We start from the raw sequence: 23,855 nt of genomic DNA, 5'->3' as shown, positions 1-23,855 counted from the left end.
AATGGAACATCACAGGCACTCACAGAGGTTTCGGCGCAGCATATATCAGTAATGCACAATCGAACAAGGTCAATGACTAAGATAACCTCTTAGTATATAAATCAAGTAAATAACTCAGCTGACGCAGTCAAGTAGAACTCACATCTGAGCCTAACTTGCATTTGCTTTTCGACTTAGCACTTTCAGTTTCTTAGCGTGCTACACCACTGTCGTCGACTGTATATAAATAAATTAAGGTAAGACCTAATCAACGAAATATATTTTTACGATTTCTAAATCACACACACAGACATATATTTTTTATATTTCACGGTCTGTTGTTATGTGATGTAGTGGGCAACATTAACTTGTGTGTACTATGCTCGTGTTAAATCAATATTAATTCAAAAACATTACGGTTCTTATGGCTCTTGATACAATCGACTCCAACTTGAATCGAGGAATCCAACAGATTTAAATGAATAACATTAAGTCTTCTGATTTTGTACTAGGAATGGGAGGTCTACGAGGATCCATTTTGGGTTTATCTATTTTTGGTATACGTAAATGATCTTCCTTTTTTGTTAAAAATATTTGTACAAATGTATTATTTGCTGATGACACCTCATTACATGAAGTTGACCGGAAACAACCTAATTATGGCGATATGAAATGGACGCATTTCAAATTAAAAATGCTTTATACGAACGCGACTTACTTATAACGCGTCGGGCGAACCAATCCATTGGGACTTCATATATATCTATCCATTCTATTCATTATATTACGCATAAGATTGCACAATCAAATTTAGGATTACTGCCCTAACGTAACTCACTCTCTTTAATGGTTTTTAGAGACTCGCTTTTTGGTAACAACCACGAAATTGTAATAGACATCATAATGAGGACCCTGGCTGTGCTGATGGTGATGGTGGCGGTGGTCAGTGCCGACAGCTTCGTCGACCTCCTCCGCGAGGAATGGAGCGCCTTCAAGGTAAACAATATCACGTGCCCAGATATAACTTCAGTATTGACTTTCAATGTTCGCTGTGATCGCAGATGAATTAGTACAATGTAATGTAGGGCGAATGGCTCCACGGGTGCGCACTGCGTGGCGACACTGTGCAGGCGGCGTCACCGGCGTCGGTGGGCCACACATGACTCCGTACGGACTTATTCGCTCTAGATTACCAAATGTCTAACGTTACATCACAGCCTTGAGTTGCATTCAAAGATTTAATCAAATCATCGAATCGGGCAGTTACCTAGTTGATGATTTGACAAAACCTTCAATAAAGCTCCTTTACATATAATTAAATATACCAGTTTAGTTTTTGAATATGAAAGTGTTATGAATAAGCCCTCGGTTTGCCGTAGCTGAAGCACCAGAAATCGTACGAAAACGAGACCGAGGAGAAGTTCCGTCTGAAGATCTACGCGGAGAACAAGCTCAAGGTGGAGGAGCACAACCGGCGCTTCGAGCGCGGAGAGGTGACGTTCCGCCTCGACGTCAACAAGTACGCGGACAAGCTGCACCATGAGTTCGTGCACACCATGAACGGGTTCAACCGCACCGCCAAGTGAGTGCACCTCACAGCACGATGATCAACCTAACGAGCTCCGATCCCCTTACACGAAGTCACGAATAACAACAGCTCAACTCGAGTTTGACCTCGAAGATAAAAAATATGCATTGACTTGACGACTATCGTCGGTTTGTCATTGGAGCCGAAAACCCCGTATGAGTATTATTGTGAGATCAACATCATTTGACTTGCAAATGTATTTAAACAAACATTAATATCTGCAAGCTAACTGTCGCTAATGAGGTTATCCTTTGTAAATAACTTTTTCCTTAATCTTACGGAATAATTACAATAATTAACTATACAGTTTTGTTGTTCGGTGTTAGATTATTTATATTTTTGGTAATTTATCCATGAGGAAGTAACCAAACATAAAATTCGCAATTGGTTCCCGTTATAATACATAATTTAACCTTTTAAAGTTTTTAATAATAATTTTCTGAACAAAATAAAAGCGTCAATTTGCTGGACGAATAAGCTACATTATTTTTTTAATTGATTACTCTTTATTTAAATGTATTAGTATAAATTCAACTACCATAACTACCTTGTGAAATAGGTCTAATGGAGAAACCACATTAAACGCGCTAAGTACAGTAGTATCTCACAGGTGGCGTGCAAACTCTGACATTTACAACTTTTTGAATCGTAATATCTCAGCAACGATGGCTCGTATGAAGAAAGTATTGGTTAATTATTGTAGATAATTTTATGATCTATAATTTTTATTTAAGATATTTTCTGATAAAATTTGCCATTTTACTGAAAATCACAATTGAGCACGGAGAAGAACTGGTGAAAGAAAGTCAGCTGAACTTTTTTTTGTTAGTTGTTTCTCTCTATATATAGTAGTAATAAGTTTGTTATTTACAATGTAATTGTTTTATATATATTTGAAACGGTTTGCAGCATCGCATCATCTAAGAGGTCAGAGGTTTTATAAGCAGGTTTATAATATCAATGAAAAAACAAACGTTCGTCAACGATTTAATTAGAATTTTGCACGTAAATAATTTTGGACGTTTTGTAGGATATTTGATTGCAGTCATCACGACTAAGTGACTTACCTCTTATAGTCGGCCAACATTCGCAAATAGTTTATTCCAAGTGTTCTTAGCACTAATAATGTTTTTTACAAAAGTTAAAATTTTTTAGGAACATACACGACTGTTAGGTACGATTATTATTCCTAAATTCATTACCAAAATATAGAAATTCTTTTCTAGAAGTACTATATTGTGATTGTCATCCAAAATATAATGTCATTCTGAATGACTCTCGTAAGAAATCGAAGGATTGAGTGCGACGCAGTAACGTAGCTTTTGAGAAGTCCTTAATGTTGCACACAAAGGAAAGCCTTATATAGGTTACCAAGTGTCTCTAATGTATCCCGTTGTAGGAGACTCAAATTGTTTTTGATGAGCTCGAGTTTTCTTTTTTTAAAAACGCAAAATAAATTGGAAACCTGTAGAGTTCTTTCATTTAAGTACGATGCAATGAGTCATGTCGAATATTTGCTTGATAATAATCGATGGTGTTTAAATATTCAATTAAAAAACATCGATAACGCAATTTTTTTTAGGCCACCTAACGATGTGCAATCGCAAAATAGATCGTGACCTCTTGGGCTATTTTCGCGTCCCCTCCTAACACAAGCATTATGCTTCAATGAAGGAGTAATTAAGAATACTAGTAATTCCTAATAAAGGGTCGTGGTTTTTAAAAAAATGATAAGTAGCAGTAAGATAGACTTAGAGTAGGTAGTGAGGTGTTTGGACTATCAGCAGACTCAACGAGGGACAAGTTCCACGCGGTGCTACGGTTTCGTTACCCGCTACCTGGGCGCCACCGACGATGATGGACTGGCTCTCGGCGGGCGCCGTCACCGAAGTCAAGGACCAAGGCAATTGCGGTTCCGACTGGGCATTCAGCACCGTGAGTGTCTACCCCCCGCATCCACACACAACAAGAACGAAGTCTTTGTTCCAATGAACCTAAATGTTACCCATGAATATTAAGTTTGGTGAGACATGCGTTATATTTGATGCTCTTAACTTGGCTACAATGATCTAAGCATTTGATATAAGGGTTCGTGTCAGTTTATATGACAATTTAACACAAATCTATTTGTTAGCTTCGAAAATACGAATACTACGAATTATAAACACAAAAGACAGGAAACCCTTCCACCGTGCATACGGGGACACATCGTCGACTCCATTTGATTTTATTCTTTCTCCAAATATAAACTGTGACCTAACCGTCACCGCAGACGGGCTCGCTGGAGGGGCAGCACTTCCGCAGTACTGGCGAACTCGTGTCACTGTCAGAGCAGAATCTGATCGACTGCTCGAGTGCGTTTGGGAATAGAGGCTGCGATGGCGGCCTCATGTACGATGCCGTCTTATACATCTACAAAAACGGAGGCATCAACACGGAGGAGACCTATCCCTACGAGGGCGTCGTCAGCACATGCAGGTACGCGCGACATTCGACATTGACTGCTAATCCGTCCAATCACTAAACGCCGACTATCGCAGATTCGACCCCACGGACGTGGCCCTGAACGTCGTGGGCTACATGTCCGTGCAGCGAGGTAACGAGGCAAGCCTGAAGAAGGCCGTGGCGACCGTGGGGCCCATCTCTGTCGTCATCGACGCAAGTCGGCCGTCCTTTCAGCTCTACTCTTCCGGAGTCTACTACGACGAGCACTGCTCCTCCAGCGACCTCAACCACGCGGTGAGTCGGTGTTTTTATTCCCATAGTTTTAAAATGATTGACCCGTTTTTAAATATTCGTTATAAAAAAAAGGTTGGATAATATTATGTATAAGGTGGTACAGGTAGAGGTAGTAGTAGAGCAATCTCCGCCTCTAAATTACTTTACTCTTAGGATAGTGAAAGTAGTGCAATCATCCTAGGCACACTTTACGAGCTGATTACTACGGGCTTATTATGGCTCATTGAGTATTATAATAATAACAATGCATGTAAACGATTCAAAACAATCTCAGCGATCGCTCCAGCGGCTAAGCTGTAAATTGAATCCTCATTATAATTTGAGTTGGATTGATTTGCACCCCTGAAATCATTTAGCATCACTATAGTTAGTGCTGGTTTTGTGCTTAACCTCAGTTCGCTCGTCTGCAGATGCTGGTAGTGGGCTACGATACAGACGAAGAGGGCGTCGAATACTGGCTCGTAAAGAACTCGTGGGGAACCTCGTGGGGAGATAACGGCTACATCAAGATGGCGCGCAACCGCGACAACAACTGCGGCATCGCCTCGTACGCCTCCTACCCGCTTGTCTGAACCACACTCTTACTGATTATTCCTCTTAATATCCACGACGTGAAGTGTGCCAGCCATCTTCGATAGCGTTGAATTAATAACTATTGTTTATTAATTCATGACTTAAAGAAGAAAACGAATAATTAAACATTTTGTAAAGCCGACTTGTTTCATTTACCTTCGCTGTAAGGCGACTTCTTTTGGAGCTAAATGAAAAACATTATTTCTTCGATTATTTAATGTTGATAGCTTTCAGATTGATATCAGTCTGTTCAATGTATATGGACCAAGAAATGTTTTTTTAGGGAACCCACCAAATCGGAGATCCAGACCTCTTTTCATTCAAATGATATGATATCAATGTACGAGTGCAACTTTAATACTCTAATGATATAACTTCCCGATATATTTTTAACGAGCTCTACACATCGGTTGTCGAGTGTCTCCTTGCATATCCGAATTTACTTGGTGGTAAGGCTTTGCAAGCCCGTTTAGGTAGGTACCACCCACTCATCAGTTATTCTACTGCTAAATAACAGTACTCAGTATTGTTGTGTTCCGGTCTGAACGGTGAGTGAGCCAGTGTAACTACAGGCACAAGGGACATAACATCTTAGTTCCCAAGGTTGGTGGCACATTGACGATGTAAGGTATAGTCAATATTTCTTTCTTATTGTTTATGGGCAATGGTAACCACTTACCATCAGGTGGCCCATATGCTTGTCCGCCAACCTATAAAACCGAACGACAAACAACCGAAAAATTGTTGGAATCAAAAATGATGAACTTACGTGATTTAAAAATAGCCACGAGATGAAGAGGTTACCGCTCAAAATCAGAATCAAAACATTTATTCCTTTCAAGACGTCCGCGTCGGAAACAGATTTGGATTTAATGTAAAACTACCATCGGTTTGTAAAATAGATTTTACAGCGAAGAACCGGCAAGTAGCTCATTAGTTACCACCAGTTTTGCACGATTCTAATAACAATGTTTATGTAATAGTTACGTACACACACATCAAGAGGACTGATGATGAAGCTTGAAGATGATGAAGAAATTCCTTCGTCGTGAGAACCAAACTAAGTGTAACATTGCAAATGTGATTTTATAATTTAATTATTCATTCCAATTACTTACATCGAGTAGGTTAGACATGTTAATTAGGAAGTTTTATTGTAATTTCTTTTAATTAAATAAGTTTAAATTAGTTTTTGTTTTCTTTCGACTGTAGCTAACGTAACTTAATAAAGTACAATTAAGTTTATTTATGTTCTATCGGAAATCAAATTTATTCTAATCTTGTCACTGCATTTTGTCATGGGATTTACATTTATTAAATATCATCATAAAAACGACTGCCTTGACCATAAACACACACCGTGCCGCCACAAACCATGATAACCAAGACGCACGTCCCTTACGCTTGGAAGTAGCACTGGCTTAAGCAATGAACACCCAATAAAAAAGAAAAATTTAAAAACAACATTTGTTAAGCCATCAAGTTAAACCATGTTAAGCCTTTGCTTCTACAAAATAATTAAAAACAATCTGTTTTTTTTTTAATATTAATAGCATTAGAACTGGTGCTAGATTAATTAATGTGTAAATGACAATTGAAAGTGCTTGTAAAAGCCTACCTGAATAAAGTATATTTTGATTAATTGATCGATTGTAGAGACACCGAGTAATTTACTCTCTGAAACATTTCATGACGTAATCGACAAGCGCTAAGGGCGACGCGAACTCTCTTTCGCCCAATACGCCCCTCCATCGAGACGAGAAATTGTGCCAAAAGGACCTGTGACACGCAAATACAGGGCACAGGGGGCGTGAATTTTCCGCTCGGCATATTTATCAGTACCGCCCAATTGAGAAAAGTTATCAACTATCCCCTTAGTATATAAATCAAGTAAATGTATTCAGCCGGCGCAGTCAAGCAGGACTCACATCTGAGTCTGACTCGCAATTTCTTAACGACTTAGCACTTGCAGTTTCTAAGAGCGTTCCGCGGCTGCTGTCTGCTGTATATAAATACATTAAGGTAAGACAAAGCAATTAATTAATTTTTTATAATTTCTAAATCACACACACACACCTCCTAAAACCGTTCAGAGCACGCATAGTGTCGTGTTTAACACTGAACCACTTCTGATCTGTTGACGTCTGCCCAGCCTAATATTACATAACCAAGTTATGAGACCGAAACTGGATTAAAAATATATTTCATATCTATCTTCTATATCTATCTATATCTATACATATAATATAGTCGTAGCTGCTCGAAATCCGTACATAAAAGATGTTTGAGAAAAAATAGTACTGGGGGTATTTATTAACGCTATGGATCACAAAAATATGATTTAAAAAAATATGATTTAAAAATTCTAAAGAATTTTTGTCTGTTTATCTGGTCGTTTGTTACCACTAATCTCAGGATCGGCTTCGCCGATTAAGATACGGTTGTCACTGGTGTTCTGTAGTAAGATCAGCGAGACATATAGGCTTTGTTGCTTTATTAAAATCGGTTCAAATACAAAAAAAATGCCAATTTAAAGAAAAATACATACAAACATTTAATGTAATTTGGTTAAAACTTTATTTAACCAAGGATTTAAATATTAATGATAAATAAGTCTAGTCCATTTATTAAATAAATTAAATTATAAATGTGTATAATTGTTAGGTTATAGCTGTCAGTACAGAATGCGTTTTTCTAGGCCCTCTTATTTTATATGTTCAGCTGTTTGTCTAGTATGAATATTAGGCACTAGAGATTTATTGTAAACTAAACTAGAGAAAAAACATAATATAGTGAATAAAGAGGTACATTACTTAGTTTACAGATAATTTTGTAGATTAAATAAATAACATAAAGATAGAATACAAAGTGTTGTTTCTGTACAAATAGATGTAACATATTATCGAGACTCGCTTTTTGTAACAATCGTGAAATTTTAATGCAGATAACACGATGAGGACCCTGGCTGTGCTGATGGTGGTGGTGGCGGTGGTCGGTGCTGACAGCTTCGTCGACCTCCTCCGCGAGGAATGGAGCGCCTTCAAGGTAAACAAAATCACACGCCCAGATATAACTTCAGTATTGACTTTCAATGTACGCTGTGATCGCTATACATTGCTATTAATACAATGTTTTGTAACGCCAATGGATCCATGGGTGCGCTGCTCGGGTACACTGTCCCCGTGTCGTCCTCGCCGTCGGTAGGCCACATATAAGTTCATTTGGAATTATAGTCGATGTAGAAAATTAATTTGTTAGTGTTTGTGGTACCTTCTTTACTTCTGATTTTCCATAACACAAGTTCTTTAGCTACTTACATTGGGATCAGAATAATGTCACATACATTATTCATTGTCACTTACATATATTATTGTTGTCCAATACTCATATTATATTAAAAATAGAATATAGAATATGTATTAAAAATATAATTTAGAATATAGAATTAACAATGAAAATCGTTTGCATTAGCTCAAACACAAGAAATCGTACGAAAACGAGACTGAGGAACGGTTTCGTAAGAAGATCTACGCTGAGAATAAGCTTAAGGTGGAGAAGCACAACCGGCGCTTCGAGCGCGGAGAGGTGACGTTCCGCCTCGACGTCAACAAGTACGCGGACAAGCTGCACCACGAGTTCGGGCACACCATGAACGGGTTCAACCGCACCGCCAAGTGAGTTGCATGCGTACAGCGCAAGGGACGACCTTACGAGTTCCGTCGACCTTACCCGTGTGACGTAATGCTCGATCAAAACAATAAAACCTGAGGTTACAACGATCCTTAAATCGAACTAAGGAGCCATAAAGATCATTTTGTACAAATCTTCCCAAAACGCGGGGAGCGGCTAGAGTTCCTTACTTTGTAGTCATTCTACATCATACTTGTTAGTCATTCTCCTTTAAAATTTTTACTTTCGTAACACGAATTAATCACCATATTTCTACTAATTGGTAAACGACCTTAAAACCAACATATATCCAAACCACTAAGGTAATCCGATCATTTATTACTTAGACAAATCTAACAAACCCAGGAATTGCTGTTGATATCTGTTTCTTAAAGTCTGCGTGACGCTGATGTGATGAAATGCTTTTGGGTCAAGATGAAAATAATATAAATTGACTTGACGTATCGTCGTATGTTGTGAAAAGTAATGCTCGTATCTGCCACTTGTCGCTAATGAGTTTATCCTCTGTTAATATTTTTTATTTTTCCTTACGGTCATGGAAGGAACTGAATAATTAAATATACTATAATATTATTGTGAGGTATTAATAAATATCAATTAATGTTTGCAGCTATCGCCTCCGTGACGCTATCGCGGCCCTGGCCTCTCCTAAGCCTTCTTCCCCGTGTCTTTTGCACCCAATGGGATCTACGCCTCCGAGTGAAAATGCCTCTGCTATCTCTTTTATTTGGTCTTCCCCTTTTTTCTCTCTCTCATGATAACCGCTCTGTCACACGTTTTGTCAATCTATTGTATATACGCCTATACGCTTCCTATAGATAAGTCCTGTCAATAGCATCTGTGTTTAGTACGACGCATCTGTGTTTAGTAGATGTAGCATCGGCAAAATTCGTAAAACCAATCACATCCCAAATTATCAATATTTATTTTTCATGTGAATACGATATTCACATAAACGTAATAACTTGTAATATCATATGACTTAATATATTCGTAAATTTCACACGTCGATTAACATGCACTTGCTTTCTCTGCCGCTAGAATCGATAGCGATGAATAGCGTCGAATGGTGCAATAGGGAGCTATTGCTACAATAACAGCCCGTAAATTCCCACTGCTGGGCTAAAGGCCTCCTCTCCCTTTGAGAAGAAGGTTTGGAACATATTCCACCACGCTGTTCCAATGCGGGTTGGTGGAATACACATGTGGCAGAATGTCTATGAAATTTGTCACATGCAGGTTTCCTCACGATGTTTTCCTTCACCGCTGAGCACGAGATGAATTATAAAGACAAATTAAGCACGTGAATCAGCGGTGCTTGTTTGGGTTTGAACCCGCAATCATCGGTTAAGATGCACGCGTTCTAACCACTGGGCCATCTCGCCTCATTAGCTATTGCTATTGGTCGTGTAAATCGGCAGTAATCGATTTTATTTTCATTTTATTTCATTTTCCGATGCTACATCCAATTTGTGTCGTACTGTAATCTAATTCGTTTTCTTACATCTGTTATTTTTGTTTTTCTTCTAATATCGACTATATAAGACTGCTAATTTTGACTGAATGCTTTAATAGCAGTATACTGCTTTCCATTTTACATTGGTAGATGGCATTCTTTTCTTCATCCTCTTTCTTTTCAATGATCACGTCGGACAACCGTATGTCAGCCATGGTGATACTGCTAGTTCGAAAACCTTTTTCTTTACAATAGTATCGACGGTGTTTTTGCCTGTATTATTTTTAAATGATATTAACTGTCCGAGATGTAGATATTCGTTTATATATTAATTGTTTTCATTTGCTATCGTGATATCTTGAGGTTCTCTATCAGTTAGAATATTAATTTCTATTTTGTTGGATGACAATTCTACCTTTCGACTTTCCATCGAATTTTCTGTAAACATTACATCATCCACAGTCATCCACAATAGATCCAAAATAGAGAGTCAATCATGAAATAAATCTAAAAAGCGTTAATAGAGCAATTGTTTAAGGAACACCTAACCATGTTCAAGTAGCAGGATTGATCCTGACTCCTTGGGCTACTGTCATCCTCACTCCTCATAACACAACCGGAGTATAAGTGAAAGGATCAATAGGAATAGTAGTAATTCCTCATATGGGGCATTATTTACTTTTTAAATACATTAAAAAATGAAACGAAGCTGTAAGACAGACTTAGAGCAGCTAGTGGGGTGTGTATTATCTTCAGACTCAACGAGGAAGAAGTTCCTCTCGGCGCCAAGTTCCTGTCACCCGCCAACTGGGCGGCACCGGAGACGGTGGACTGGCGCTTGGAAGGCGCAGTCACCGAAGTCATGGACCAAGGAGATTGCAACTCTGGTTATGCCTTCAGCACCGTGAGTGTCCACTGTCCACCTACACGAACCATCTCCACACACAACATCTATAAAACACGGAACCTTGTTCCAATTGCACAAAATAATCCCTATAATATTGAATTCAGTCTTCGTAAGGTCTCTCAATGTTTTGATATAAAATTATTTAGTGTAAGGTTTCTAATGAGATTATTGGTATCTCGTGTGAATGCCACGAAGCCAAAAGTTTGCCAATATTATTAAAAAAAAACTGTGACATAATCGCACACTGCAGACGGGCTCGCTGGAGGGGCAGCATTTCCGCAGTAGTGGCAAACTCGTGTCACTGTCGGAGCAGAATCTAATCGACTGCTCGGTCAAGTTCTGGAACCGCGGCTGCAAAGGTGGCCACGTGGGTTATGCCTTATTGTATATCTTAAACAGCGGAGGCCTCAACACGGAAGAAAGCTACCCCTACGAAGGCGTCGACAACACTTGCAGGTACATGTAAGCGCCGGGCGTAACAAGCTTACCGTTGACTATTAGCCCGCCCAGACACTAAATGCCGACCATCACAGGTTCTGCGACTGCCCTACGAGCGTGGTCGTGGGCCTCGAAGTATACACGATGATGACTGATGGTAACGAAGAAATAATGAAGGAAACCGTGGCCGCAGTGGGACCACTCTCAGCCATGATAGATGCCAGCCAGCTGTCCTTCCTGCTGTACTCGTCTGGAGTCTACTACGACGAGGGCTGCTCCTCTAAAAACCTCAACCACGGGGTGAGTTTTTTCAAACTCAAACTCAAATTCCTTTATTCAATATAAAAGCATTACACTTACTTATTGATTGTCAAATAAACACTACCACCGGTTCGGAAAAAGGAACACCTGAGAAGAACCGGCGAAAGAAACTCAGCGGGTCTTTTTTTTCTGTTATTTTTTTTTGTCAAATTTATAAGGTACATAGTAGTATATGATTAGAAATAGCCAGGAGGCGATCGTTTCATTCCCAAGGTGTGCTATCAAACATAAACTCGCTAATTGTATAGTAACCTTTTGCACACAAGCGTTCCTTAACATTTTTTTTAAATTTGGCAACAGAAGCATTTTGAACGCTTTCTGGGATCCTGTTGTAGAAGCGTATACATTGCCCCACAAAAGAGTTACTGACTCTATGCAGTCGAGTAACAGGAGTAACAAGATTGTGTTTGTTCCTTGTACCAATGTTATGAGAATCACATTTTCTCATAAAAACATTAATATTTTTCCGTACATACAAAACATTACAAAATATGTATTGAGAAGCAACAGTCAATATCTTAATTTCTTTAAATCTATACCTTAATGATTCCTTGGCTCCTAGGTTATAGATTGCGCGAATAGCCCTCTTCTGCAGCACAAATATAGTTTGGATAGCGGCTGCGTTACCCCAAAGCATAATACCGTAGGACATTATACTGTGAAAGTAACTAAAATATACTAGTCGAGTCGTATCAACATCAGTAAATAATCTAATTTTTTTGACCGCAAATGCCGCAGAACTCAGTCTACCCGCCAATCCGTTTATGTGGGGGAGCCACTGTAACTTGGCATCAAGAGTAAGGCCAAGAAATTCAGTTGTTTCAACTGGATCCATCGATTCCCCATTGATAAGTACATCGGGTTTTACATTTTGCACATTTGGTGTGCTAAATTTTACAATTTTAGTTTTTTTTATTATTCAGTCTAAGATTATTTACGCTAAACCAATGTACTATATCGGTCATAGCATTGTTTACATCGTCATACTGAACCTGTTTCCTATTAATTTTAAAAACCAAAGAGGTATCATCAGCAAACAATACTATATCATGTTTGTTCCCAACAAGAAAGGGCAAGTCATTTATGTATATGAGGAATAGAAAAGGTCCAAGAATTGATCCTTGTGGGACCCCCATACCAACTGAGACCCCAGGAGACCTTGTCCCTTTAACGTCAACCCTCTGAATTCTATTGTTAAGATAGGAAGTCAGAAGGTCGAGTGCACATTCTCTAATTCCATAGTGATATAGTTTCCTGACCAGAGTTTCATGCTGAACACAATCAAAGGCTTTGGATAAGTCGCAGAAAATCCCCAAGGCATCCTGCGACCCCTCCCAGGCCTCATAGATATTTTTTATAAGTTCGATACCTGCGTCGGTAGTCGAGCGACCCCTCATGAATCCAAATTGTTTTCTGTGAAGCAGATTGTGCCTATTGAAATATGCTAATAATTGATTTAAAATATTTTTTTCAAATATTTTGCTGAGGGTAGGTAATATTGAGATAGGCCTATAGTTATTAGGATCTGAAGTGCTACCAGATTTAAATATTGGAATGACTTTACTATGTTTCATCAGTTCAGGAAATATACCACGTTGAACACAATCATTGAATATTATTGCAAGATAAGGTGCAATCACATCAATAATTGAGTTTATCACCTTTACAGAAATACCCCATAGATCAGCAGTTTTCTTAATGTCTAATGATTTAAATGCACAAATTATGATATTGGTGTTTACAGGGGTAAAATTAAATTTTGATTTGCATTCTCGTACATTTTCTTTCATCAATGATTCGGCAACAGCTGGAGAAGAAATAAGTAACCTAGTTGTAGAAACTGGTATTTCAGCAAAAAATTGTTCAAAAACTGAAGCAACTTCCCGTTCACTATTTATGACTTTATTATTATAATTTAAGTTTAATTCGGAGCTCCGATTACCACTTCTACCAGTTTCACAATTTATAATTTTCCAGGTCATTTTTATTTTGTTATGTGCATTCTTAATTCTATTTTTTATAGTTAAAGACTTAGCCAGAAAGCACACTTTTCTAAATAATTTTGAATAGTTACTTACATAGTTGGCAAAAGTGGCACTATGATTGTACGTCCTTTCATTATAAAGCTCGTACATTCGTTGCCTACTTTTATGAATTCCAATAGTAGCCCAATCATTGAATTTCAAAAAGTTTTTTGTATTAACTGTTTTAGAAGTGAATATTGCATTAAACTTGTTTCTAATTAATTTAAATAGGTTATTATACAAAACGTTGGGATTATCACTAAGAGTTAGGTGAAGGAGATTGGCCATAATATTACTTCTAAACTTCTCAATACGACTTCTGGTCAAAGGAACAAACATTATTTTTTCACAATTGCTTATTTTATTAATATGAAAATTAAATAAAGCCTGTTGTCCACAGTGATCTGAATTTAGTTTATTAATAATCATTTTATTTTGTGGAATATGGGTTGCAAATATATTGTCTATGCAAGTTGCTGTGGAATCTGTTATTCTAGTTGGTTCTAAGAACAGATTTACCAGATTATATGAATTTAACAATGATCTGAATCTAATACTTGTGGTTGTATTATGCAGTAAATTTATATTAAAATCTCCACAAACAATAATTTCTTTATTACATTCAGATAATTTTGATAAAACATTTTCCAATACATTTTCAAACAATTCATATAATCCACTAGGGGGCCTGTATACGCATACAACAATGACACGCTCAAGCTCTGCACAGGCTATTTCTATAGTTTGCTCAATAGAAAGGCTCACAATATCTTTACGTTCCTTAAATTTAAAGTGTTTACTCATAAGTATTAAAGAGCCACCGCGAATAGCTTTATTCCTACTGAACAAACTAGCCAACTGGTGCCCACTAAAGTTAAACATGACCTGATAATTCAGAAGCCAATGTTCAGTTAAACACAAAATGTCAATATCATTACAGGTCAAAAATATTTCAATATCTAGTTCCTTCCCTAACATTCCTTGAATATTTTGGTGCACCAGGTTTACAATTTTATTATTAGTTATTTTCCTTTTCTTTTTATTGGCTTCTATGGAAACTATACTATTGGTGCCAGAGACTACCTCTATTGTCTTAGAGTTTAATTTAAATTACTTGGAACATGTTCCAAAATATATGGTCTTGTATTATTATACTGCTCAATAGAAGCAGTTGTCTGGTCAACCAAACAGTTGGTTGATTTTGTAACAATAAAATATGATAATATAGATATAGTTGGGAACTCTATCCATGAAGTTTTAAGATAAATGACTCGTTGGTAAAAAAAACCTTTTAAAAAGGTTAAAATTTTCATAAACGACTATGTTATAATATCAGCTGATTCATTGCACCTTATTAAGTAATAATATTAATAATAGTTCAAGTACATAGTTACAAATCGGATTGACTGATTTGCACCACTGAAATCAATTAGCATTACTATAAGTAGTAAGTCCTGGTTTTGTGTTTACCTCGCTGCGCCCGTCTGCAGGTGCTGGTGGTGGGCTACGGTACAGACGAAGAGGGCGGCGACTACTGGCTCGTAAGGAACTCGTGGGGAACCTGGTGGGGAGAAAACGGCTACATCAAGATGGCGCGCAACCGCGGCAACAACTGCGGCATCGCCTCGTACGTCGCCTACCCGTTCGTGTGAGCTACACTCCTCCTAAATTCGTTTCAATATCCACGACGTGAAGCGTGCCAGCCATTTTATATTTCTAGAGTTAAGTTAATAACTATTGGTTATTAATTCATGGCATAAGGAAGAAAAAAATAAACATTTATAAAAATCTACCTGTTTTATTTACCTTCGCTGTGAAGCGACTTCTCATGGAACCTAATGAAGTTCATTAAAATATTAGGAAAGTTACTATTTGCAACATCTACGAGTATTATTTCTCTATGAGGAACTGGACTTTGTCTAATGGATCATGTCCAGTCACGATATCATGTCGTTACGTGTCGTGACATGTCGTAACTTGCCGTGACGTGTCGAGCGCTATTTGTAGAATACAGATGCAGCTTTCATTTAGTATCGAACCCTATTTAACTGAAACGCCATACGTTCAATGGTTTTCGTGATCGTCTTATGTCCTGTTTGTCCTCATGAAATATAAATGCTGCTATATATACTGTATATAATTATATCAGACGTGTCAGAGTAATGATATCGCATACAAAGTTATTTTATATTATGAAATTTAATATTTGTTTCTGGTAGTTACATATTTAATTAGACAAGATGTATTATGATGATAATATCAAAGTCAAAGTCAAAACCTTTATTCAAAACAGAAATGTTTACACTTGCTTATTAATAGTCAAAAATCTACCACCGGTTCGGAATTTAACACCTCACACCTGAGAAGAACCGGCTAAAGAAACCCAGCGGTATACTTTTTTTTTATGTCATGTTACAGTATATGTACAATAAAAAACATATTTTTGTTAAATGAAACAGCCTGGAGGCGATCATCGTATTCCCAAGGTGTGCAGTCAACTAGAAAGTCATTAGTGTTGTAATATCCTTTAGCACACAAACGCTCATTTACGATTCTTTTGAATTTTATGGTTGAATATTGTTGAATGTTTCCATCAACATACTATATTTAATGAGTTCTGGAAACACGCCACTAAGAAGAACATAGTTCTAGAATACAGTGACAAGGTAGGGTGCGATTACATCAATTATTGAATTGACTACCTTAACAGAGATCCCCCACAGATCGACAGTTTTCTTAACATCTAGTGTTCTGAAAGAACTTATTACATCATTTACACTTACTGTATTAAATTTAAAACTTATATAACAGGTTTCCCCATTGTTTTTTAATATTTGTTCAGCATCGTTAGGAGAGGAATTTAGTGAGTTAGTAGTCGAAAAAGGAATGTTGTTTTTGACTCTTCCAGTTTCGCAATTAATAATTTTCCTTGTCATTTTAATTTTATCCGGAACGTCAATATTTTTTTTATATGTAGTGATTTGGCTGCATGACATACACGTTTGAATAGCTTGTAGTAGGCATTAACATAGGCAACAACTAGTAAATAAAAAAGACCGGTTGTATGATCTTTCACTATAAAGCTCATACAACCTTTCCTTCTCTTGTGAATTCCGACAGTCGCCCAATCATTAAACTTAAGAAATAGAATTGACTGTCTTAGGATTAAATATGGCATAAAATACTGTTTTGATTGATTTAAAAAAAATGTTATAAAGCTCATTCTAATTATCATTTAATTGTAAATATGAGAGCTTCGTCATGATATTACTGCTGAATCTAATACTTGTTCTATAATTTTCTTTATTATCAGTAGTAATATAAATGATATGTGTAGAAAACACTACGAATATATCAAAGTCTAAATCGATTCTCGAAATTAAAATATATTCGAGTAGGCTTTTACGAGCACTTTTGAATCATAATTTTATACAACTGTAGTAAACTGTAGTAAACAAGTTTTATACGTTTCGAACCATTTTAAGAATATTCATTATACGAGTATGTATATTTAAGCACATGTTAATGTATAATATTTTAGTAATTTATGTTTCAAAATTCTATAAACATGGTAATTGCAAATTTGCAACCTGTTACTAATTTTTGACAAAAAACGCTTTCCAACCCTTTTCAACCCTTTCCGTTCAACCCACGGCGCTGCGAAATTACACGGTAAATTATATTACTTTCCTAAACGAACCCACAAAATTTCGCCGAGTTACGAATTTGTTATGGATTTTGGGCTTTATTGACTGGAGTACAATATTTTATACTAATAACACTTTTAGGACATTTTAGTATGTCTGTGTCTATTTTCCTCAAACGGACGATATATAATTAGCGGAGTGTCGACGCTCAGTAAAAAGGCTAATTTAACTATTAACCTGCGATACGCATGTAAATTTTTTGTAAGAATTACTTACGGGTTATTCTAAATTAAGAAATTGTGATAAAAACAAGTAATTTAAAAAAATCACCTGATAGTGTGGTTACTTAAAATCTAAATATTATTTATTCGACTAGGCTGATAAAAGTACTAATATCGTAATTTTATTTGTTTTCTCCTTCCTCATCTCACTAGTAACATTCTTAATAGCCATATCATCTTTTACACAATCCATCCATCGTTTCTTTGGTCGTCCCCTAACTCTATGTCATCCATCCATCTGAAGATCTTCCTCACAACATGGTCCTCATTCCACCGCATGACATGCCTTTAGCCGGTTCCAACATACCTTAGGTTACCAATACAATACTAAGGGACTCTTCGGCTTATTTCCACAGAATTACAGAATAAGCGCGATGCTACCCCTCTATCGCGTATCTAACGGGACGAGAGTCCGCCAGTACAGGGCACAGGGGAGGTGAGGCGTGTTTATCAGTAACGCCCAATCGAGCAACGTCAACGACGAATATCCTCTTAGCTATATAAATCAAGTAAATTAATTCCACCAGTCAGTCAAGCAGGACTGTCTGATCAGAGTAGGGCTTGTACTTGTTTTACGACTTAACACTTGAACTTTCTAAGTGTGTTCTGCTGCTGCCGTCAATTGTTTATAATTACATTAAGGTAAGACAAAGCAATGGAATATATTTTTATAATTTATGGTAATAAATCACTCCCATATTTATTTGTATTGCCCGATCCGCTATGTGCGCTGCATTGATTACTGCGCGCTGTATAACAGCCTGTCTAATCCAATTTAAATATAAACGTTACGCGAATGAAGGCGTGGACTGTGACACGACTTTGTTTGAGTTATCTCGATTCCTTTTTTCTCGATTATTGTCAACTGAAAAATTTAAACATATTAACCTACATCGCATACAGTATTTCCCCTTCTTCTTAAAAAATTAATTAATCTTTTAAAAAGTCGCAAATGTTAAATATTTATTATTGCAAACAAAAATTATGTTGAAAATTACGGTCAGACTACTAGTGTAGCTTTGAATACTTATTCAGATTAAAAACTACGTTGCATTTTTCCAAAAAAAAAAGACAAAGTAGCCCTACACTTTGCCTTCCTCCCTGTTTCATTTAAATTTAAGAACAGAATAAAAATATTCGAGAGCATGACAGATAACACAATGAGGAGCCTGGCTGTGCTGTTGGTGGTGGTGGCGGTGGTCAGTGCCGACAGCTTCGTCGACCCCCTGCGTGAGGAATGGAGCGCCTTCAAGGTAAACAAAATCATGCGCCCAGACATCATTTAAATATTGAGTTTCGATTACTTAAGTTAATAATTGCGGCATATTTCTATTCTACGAATCTACTACTTCTATTCAATACGAATGTCTTGTTCACGTGAACGTGTAGATAATTTCGAAATATAGAGCTCCATCGAATAAAAATAAGAAACATGGTAAATATCCCGCAATTAATAACTTTAGTATTGACACAATTACGTATAGCCCACACATAATTCCACACATTACGTTCCACAACTCTGACTCCAAACGTTACCACAAATCTGTGTAACACACAAATATTTAATCAAATCATCAAAAAGTGAATTGACAAAACCGTCAATGGCGCTCCGTTACATATATTTATATACAGCAATGAAGTTCTTGAAATATAAAACTGACAATAAACCTATCGTTTGCATTAGCTGAAGCACAAGAAATCGTACGAAAACGAGACCGAGGAGAAGTTCCGTCTGAAGATCTACGCGGAGAACAAGCTGAAGGTGGAGGAGCACAACCGGCGCTTCGAGCGCGGAGAGGTGACGTTCCGCCTCGACGTCAACAAGTACGCCGACATGCTGCAGCACGAGTTCGCGACTATGAACGGGTTCAACCGCACCGCCAAGTGAGTGACTGTAATGAAAAATGTTGCAAAATATTTTAATATAGCCAGCGACCTTAAAACGCTCCGCTGTTTAAATTAAAACCACTATGGATATCCTATACACAATCACTACGTTTATTTGTTAATTGGACGCATCTAACAAACCCAGTCTATTTCTATTTACGCTAAAAAATTGTACATATTTGAGTTGTTCCTAGTTGAGTCGTTAATTTGAATCCGATTTCAATTCTTGTGCAAGTATTTCGTAATGTAACAAACGAGTACATCAGGTTCAAAGGCTGCGTGTCATCATTAACTGCTTTTGGATCTATTTTCTCGTGTCAATTCTGGGAGAGGCACTCTCTGCCGTGATTAGTACGAGTAAGTAGTGGGCGAGTGATTTGGTTTGAGCTTAAGATAGAGATATACATAACTTGAAGACTATTGTCGTACACTATGTGATGTAATGCAAGTTTAAATATATTCAAACAGACACTTATACCTGCAAGCTATTTGTCGATAATGAGTTTATTCACTATAAATAACTTATATTTTTCCTTACTCTTATAGAATGATTACAACAATTAATTATATACTTTTGTTGTTCAGTGATCGATTATATATGTATATTTTTGATATTTTATCCTTGAGGAAGTTACCAAAACATAAGCTCTTTTCCAGTCGCTTTTGATTCACATTACATAATTTTACATTGGAATTGAACTAGTGCAAAAAACCTTGTCAAGCTTTATCACCTGGCACTGCTCGTGTGTGATACCCTCTCGAAATCCCTGGAAACTCTTAGACGATAGGTCTTCATACTTCACACCAACCCCGTCTTGGAATAATTGTGAAAAACTTTCATTATAAATAAAACACCTCATCCGTTTCGTATTTCGTCGAAAGAAAGAGTCACTGATTATTCTCCTTTTATACCGATTTTTTTCGAAACACCTGCAGGTGCATTTTGATTTCCTGGTGAGTCGTGATCTAGTGAATTATTTGTTTTATAATATTCTTAAACACACAAAAATATTCGAAGGATTTTTTTTAATTTTGTAATTGAATAATTTTGGATGATTTGAAATTCTGTTGTAAAAGCTGTTGTAACACTACTCAAAAAAATTAATATTTACCCTGTCTAGTCGGCTACAGGTCACATAAGTAGGGTATATAGCTGGTAAATAGCTAGTGAGAAGTATTTGTTGTCTATCGGCAGAGTTAACCAAGGTCAAAACTCACGGGGCGCCAAGTTCTTGAAGCTCGCCAACGTGGCGATGCCGGAGCTGATGGACTGGCGCTCGCTTGGTGCCGTCACCCCTGTCAAGGACCAAGGATACTGCGGCTCCTGCTGGGCTTTCAGTGCCGTAAGTGTCCGAACGCACCCACACCACACTCACTAAGCACACATCCACGAACAAACGGATTTTATACCTTTAGGCCTTTATAAACATTAAAATGAAATATACGGTCGCGCTACTGACCTCTGCGAGGGTATCGGCAAGAGGAAAAGAAGAGTATTGCGAGGATTTGTTTTATTTCTTTAAATATTTTCCACCAGTTTACACACAAAAGAAAAAAAAATCCTGAGCTATATAGTGGTATCCATTATCCATATTCAGGATTGTTCCTTTGCACAAGGAAATGAATTATAAACACTAATGAACACGAAACCCCTCCCACCGTGCCCACGGGGACACGTCGACGGCTCTATTTGATTTTTTCTTCTCTACAGACGGGTTCACTAGAGGGGCAGCAATTCCGCAAGAGCGACAACCTCGTTTCGCTGTCGGAGCAAAACCTGGTCGACTGTTCATTCGCGTACGGGAACCTCGGCTGCGACGGCGGGCTCATGGACTATGCCTTCGCATACATCGCCGAAAACGGAGGCATCGACACGGAAGAGAGCTACCCCTACCAGGGCTACGTCGACACGTGCAGGTACGCGTGAACGGCGAGTACAATAAAAAATACTGTGACCACTAGCCCGTATAATCACAAAACAACGACTATTGCAGATTCGACCCAGTTAACGTGGGCGCAGAAGTTGTGGGATTCGTAGACCTGCTGGAGGGTGACGAGGAATCACTGAAAGAGGCCGTGGCTACTGTGGGGCCCGTCTCTGTCGCCATCGATGCCAGCCGGGTGTCCTTCCAGCTCTACTCTTCCGGAGTCTACTACGACGAGCAATGCTCCTCTAGCGACCTCAACCATGGGGTGAGTCGGGTTTTTATCTGTTCAGTTTTAAGCTGAATAAATCGTTGCTAAATAAAAAATAAATAAAAGTTGTATCGTCATATTATGAGTAAGATGGTACAGGTAGAGGTAGTAGTTGAGCAATCTCCGCCTCTAAATAAGTTTACACTTTGGTTAATGAATGTAGTGTATTAAAACTCATCTTGGGCACACTTTACGTGCTCATTCGCTGCTGGTATATATTGTCTTATTGGGTAATAATCGAATACGAATAGGATTAATTGATTTGCCCCACTGAGATCATTTTAGCATCATTATAGCTGGTGAGTCCTATTTTTGTGGTTAATCTCGGTCCACCCGTCTGCAGGTGCTGGTGGTGGGCTACGGTACCGACGAACAGGGCGGTGACTACTGGCTCGTAAAGAACTCGTGGGGAACTTCGTGGGGAGATAACGGCTACATCAAGATGGCGCGCAACCGCGGCAACAACTGCGGCATCGCCACAACCGCCTCCTACCCGCTCGTCTGAGCCACACTCCGCCACCACCACAAATATACGTCTTAATATTAACGACACGAAGCATGCCAGTCATCTGAGATTCCTAGCATTCAATTAATGACTATTGTTAATTACTTCACGACTCACAGAAGAAAAAAAAATATTAAATACTTTGTGAAGCCGACTTGTTTCATTACCTTCGCTGTAAGGCGACTCCTTTCAGAGTTTAGTGAAATACATGATTACATTAAGTAAGTCGCCACTTATTATAAATACAATTATTATCTCTCGCTGAGGAACAAGATTTACCCATATGTAGTTAAGACAGAATGCGTACTTACTAGTTAGAAAGCGAAGCTGTGTCACAGGTAGCGCGAACTAAAACTGTATAAAACTTTACTCAACTATTTTCAAGTAGCGCCGCTCATATTAAATATGTTTTTAAGAGTACTGTAATAAATTATATTTATTGTTGCCATAACATTTCGGTGGGCCATTACTCCCGCCAGATGTTATAAAGATCGCTTAAAAATGAGGCAAACTACGTTAAGCCCACATTTTACATATATTCCTCATGGTACTACATCAAGACCCGTTATAAACAGCCATACAAATCCGCCAATCCAGAGACGCCTTAAAATTTCAAATGGGATTGCAAGCCTGCGCATGAATGCATGTGAACACATAACTGAAATAATGGTTTATTTATTGAGATTGGTTAACATTATAAATAAACATAATTATGATCTTTGGCAATCTATAGGTAGTATAAAACAAAGTCGCTTATCATTGTCTAATTTTAAAGACATAGGCCCCTATGTATGCTTAGATCTTAAAAATTACACAACGTGTTTTGATGCGGTTGTTAAAAGTATGATTCAAAGGAAACATTTATATGTATAATACATGTACAATATATAGTAGTAGAGTAAAACTTGTAAATTAAGAAGTTTATGAAGTTATGTCGTAAATAAACAAATAATTTGCGCTTACATTGTAAACGCTGGCTGAACCCTTCGTGATAAATGGAGATAATGTTCTACAGTACCTATTGTACAAAATCAAAATAAACTTTATTCAAGTGGGCTTTTACAAGCACTTTGAATCGTCATTTAACAATTAAGTAAAGCTACCACCGGTTCGGAAAGTAGATTCTACCGAGAAGAACCGGAAAGAAATTCAGTAGTTACTCTTTTCAACCGACTTCAAAAAGGAGGAGGTTATCAATTCGTCTGTATTTTTTTTTTTATGTTTGTTACCTCATAACTTTTCACTGGGTGGACCGGTTTTGATAATTTTTTTTTGTTTGAAAGGTAGTGCTTCCCGGGGGTCCCATTTTTTTTTTATTTTTTTCCGATGATGGTATCCATATGAAAACGACATAAGTCTTAAATTTGCATTAAGTATGTGCGCGATAAATAGGTGAATAACTCAAAATTGGTTGGCACAATTTTGATGCTTCTTTTTTTATTATAAAGGATATACTTTTAGGGTAGTTTGGTGAAAGTTTGGTAAGGTTCTGTGCATGGGATCCATCACAAATTAAGGGAACGGGAGGGAACGGAACAATTCTGAGGAGCACGTTAGCAATACTCGGTCGAATCTTTTATTTATGGGTTACTTGGATATTTGAATCACCTTCCGGAACGTGGTT

General features: G+C 37.6%; 1 protein-coding gene and 1 pseudogene across 4 annotated transcripts in view; both read left to right on the top strand.

Annotated features, from left to right (window-relative positions):
* Positions 1-882: 882 nt before the first annotated feature.
* The window catches only part of LOC124543625 (cathepsin L-like), a 113,303-nt gene continuing 90,330 nt past the window's right edge, over positions 883-23,855 (top strand). Inside the window, exons 1-7 of one of the 4 annotated variants that reach the window (XM_047121882.1) lie at positions 6,803-6,901; positions 7,824-7,924; positions 8,351-8,553; positions 10,782-10,929; positions 11,183-11,388; positions 11,466-11,670; positions 15,206-15,428. In XM_047121882.1, the coding sequence (XP_046977838.1) occupies positions 7,832-7,924; positions 8,351-8,553; positions 10,782-10,929; positions 11,183-11,388; positions 11,466-11,670; positions 15,206-15,367 (1,017 nt within the window). In that variant the 5' untranslated portion in view covers positions 6,803-6,901; positions 7,824-7,831 and the 3' untranslated portion in view covers positions 15,368-15,428. Of the gene's footprint in view, positions 976-1,358; positions 1,562-3,354; positions 3,503-3,839; positions 4,046-4,107; positions 4,307-4,716; positions 4,894-6,802; positions 6,902-7,823; positions 7,925-8,350; positions 8,554-10,781; positions 10,930-11,182; positions 11,389-11,465; positions 11,671-15,205; positions 15,429-23,855 lie in introns of those variants that run through there. The other 3 variants (XM_047121883.1, XM_047121884.1, XM_047121881.1) reach the window with 3 other exon arrangements.
* Positions 18,224-22,238, top strand: LOC124543630 (annotated as a pseudogene).

The sequence above is a fragment of the Vanessa cardui genome, chromosome 3, assembly GCF_905220365.1.
Source record: "Vanessa cardui chromosome 3, ilVanCard2.1, whole genome shotgun sequence".
NCBI lineage: Eukaryota > Metazoa > Arthropoda > Insecta > Lepidoptera > Nymphalidae > Vanessa > Vanessa cardui.
The sequence above is the reverse complement of the archived record's forward strand: the minus strand, read 5'-3'. Positions and strand labels throughout refer to the sequence as shown.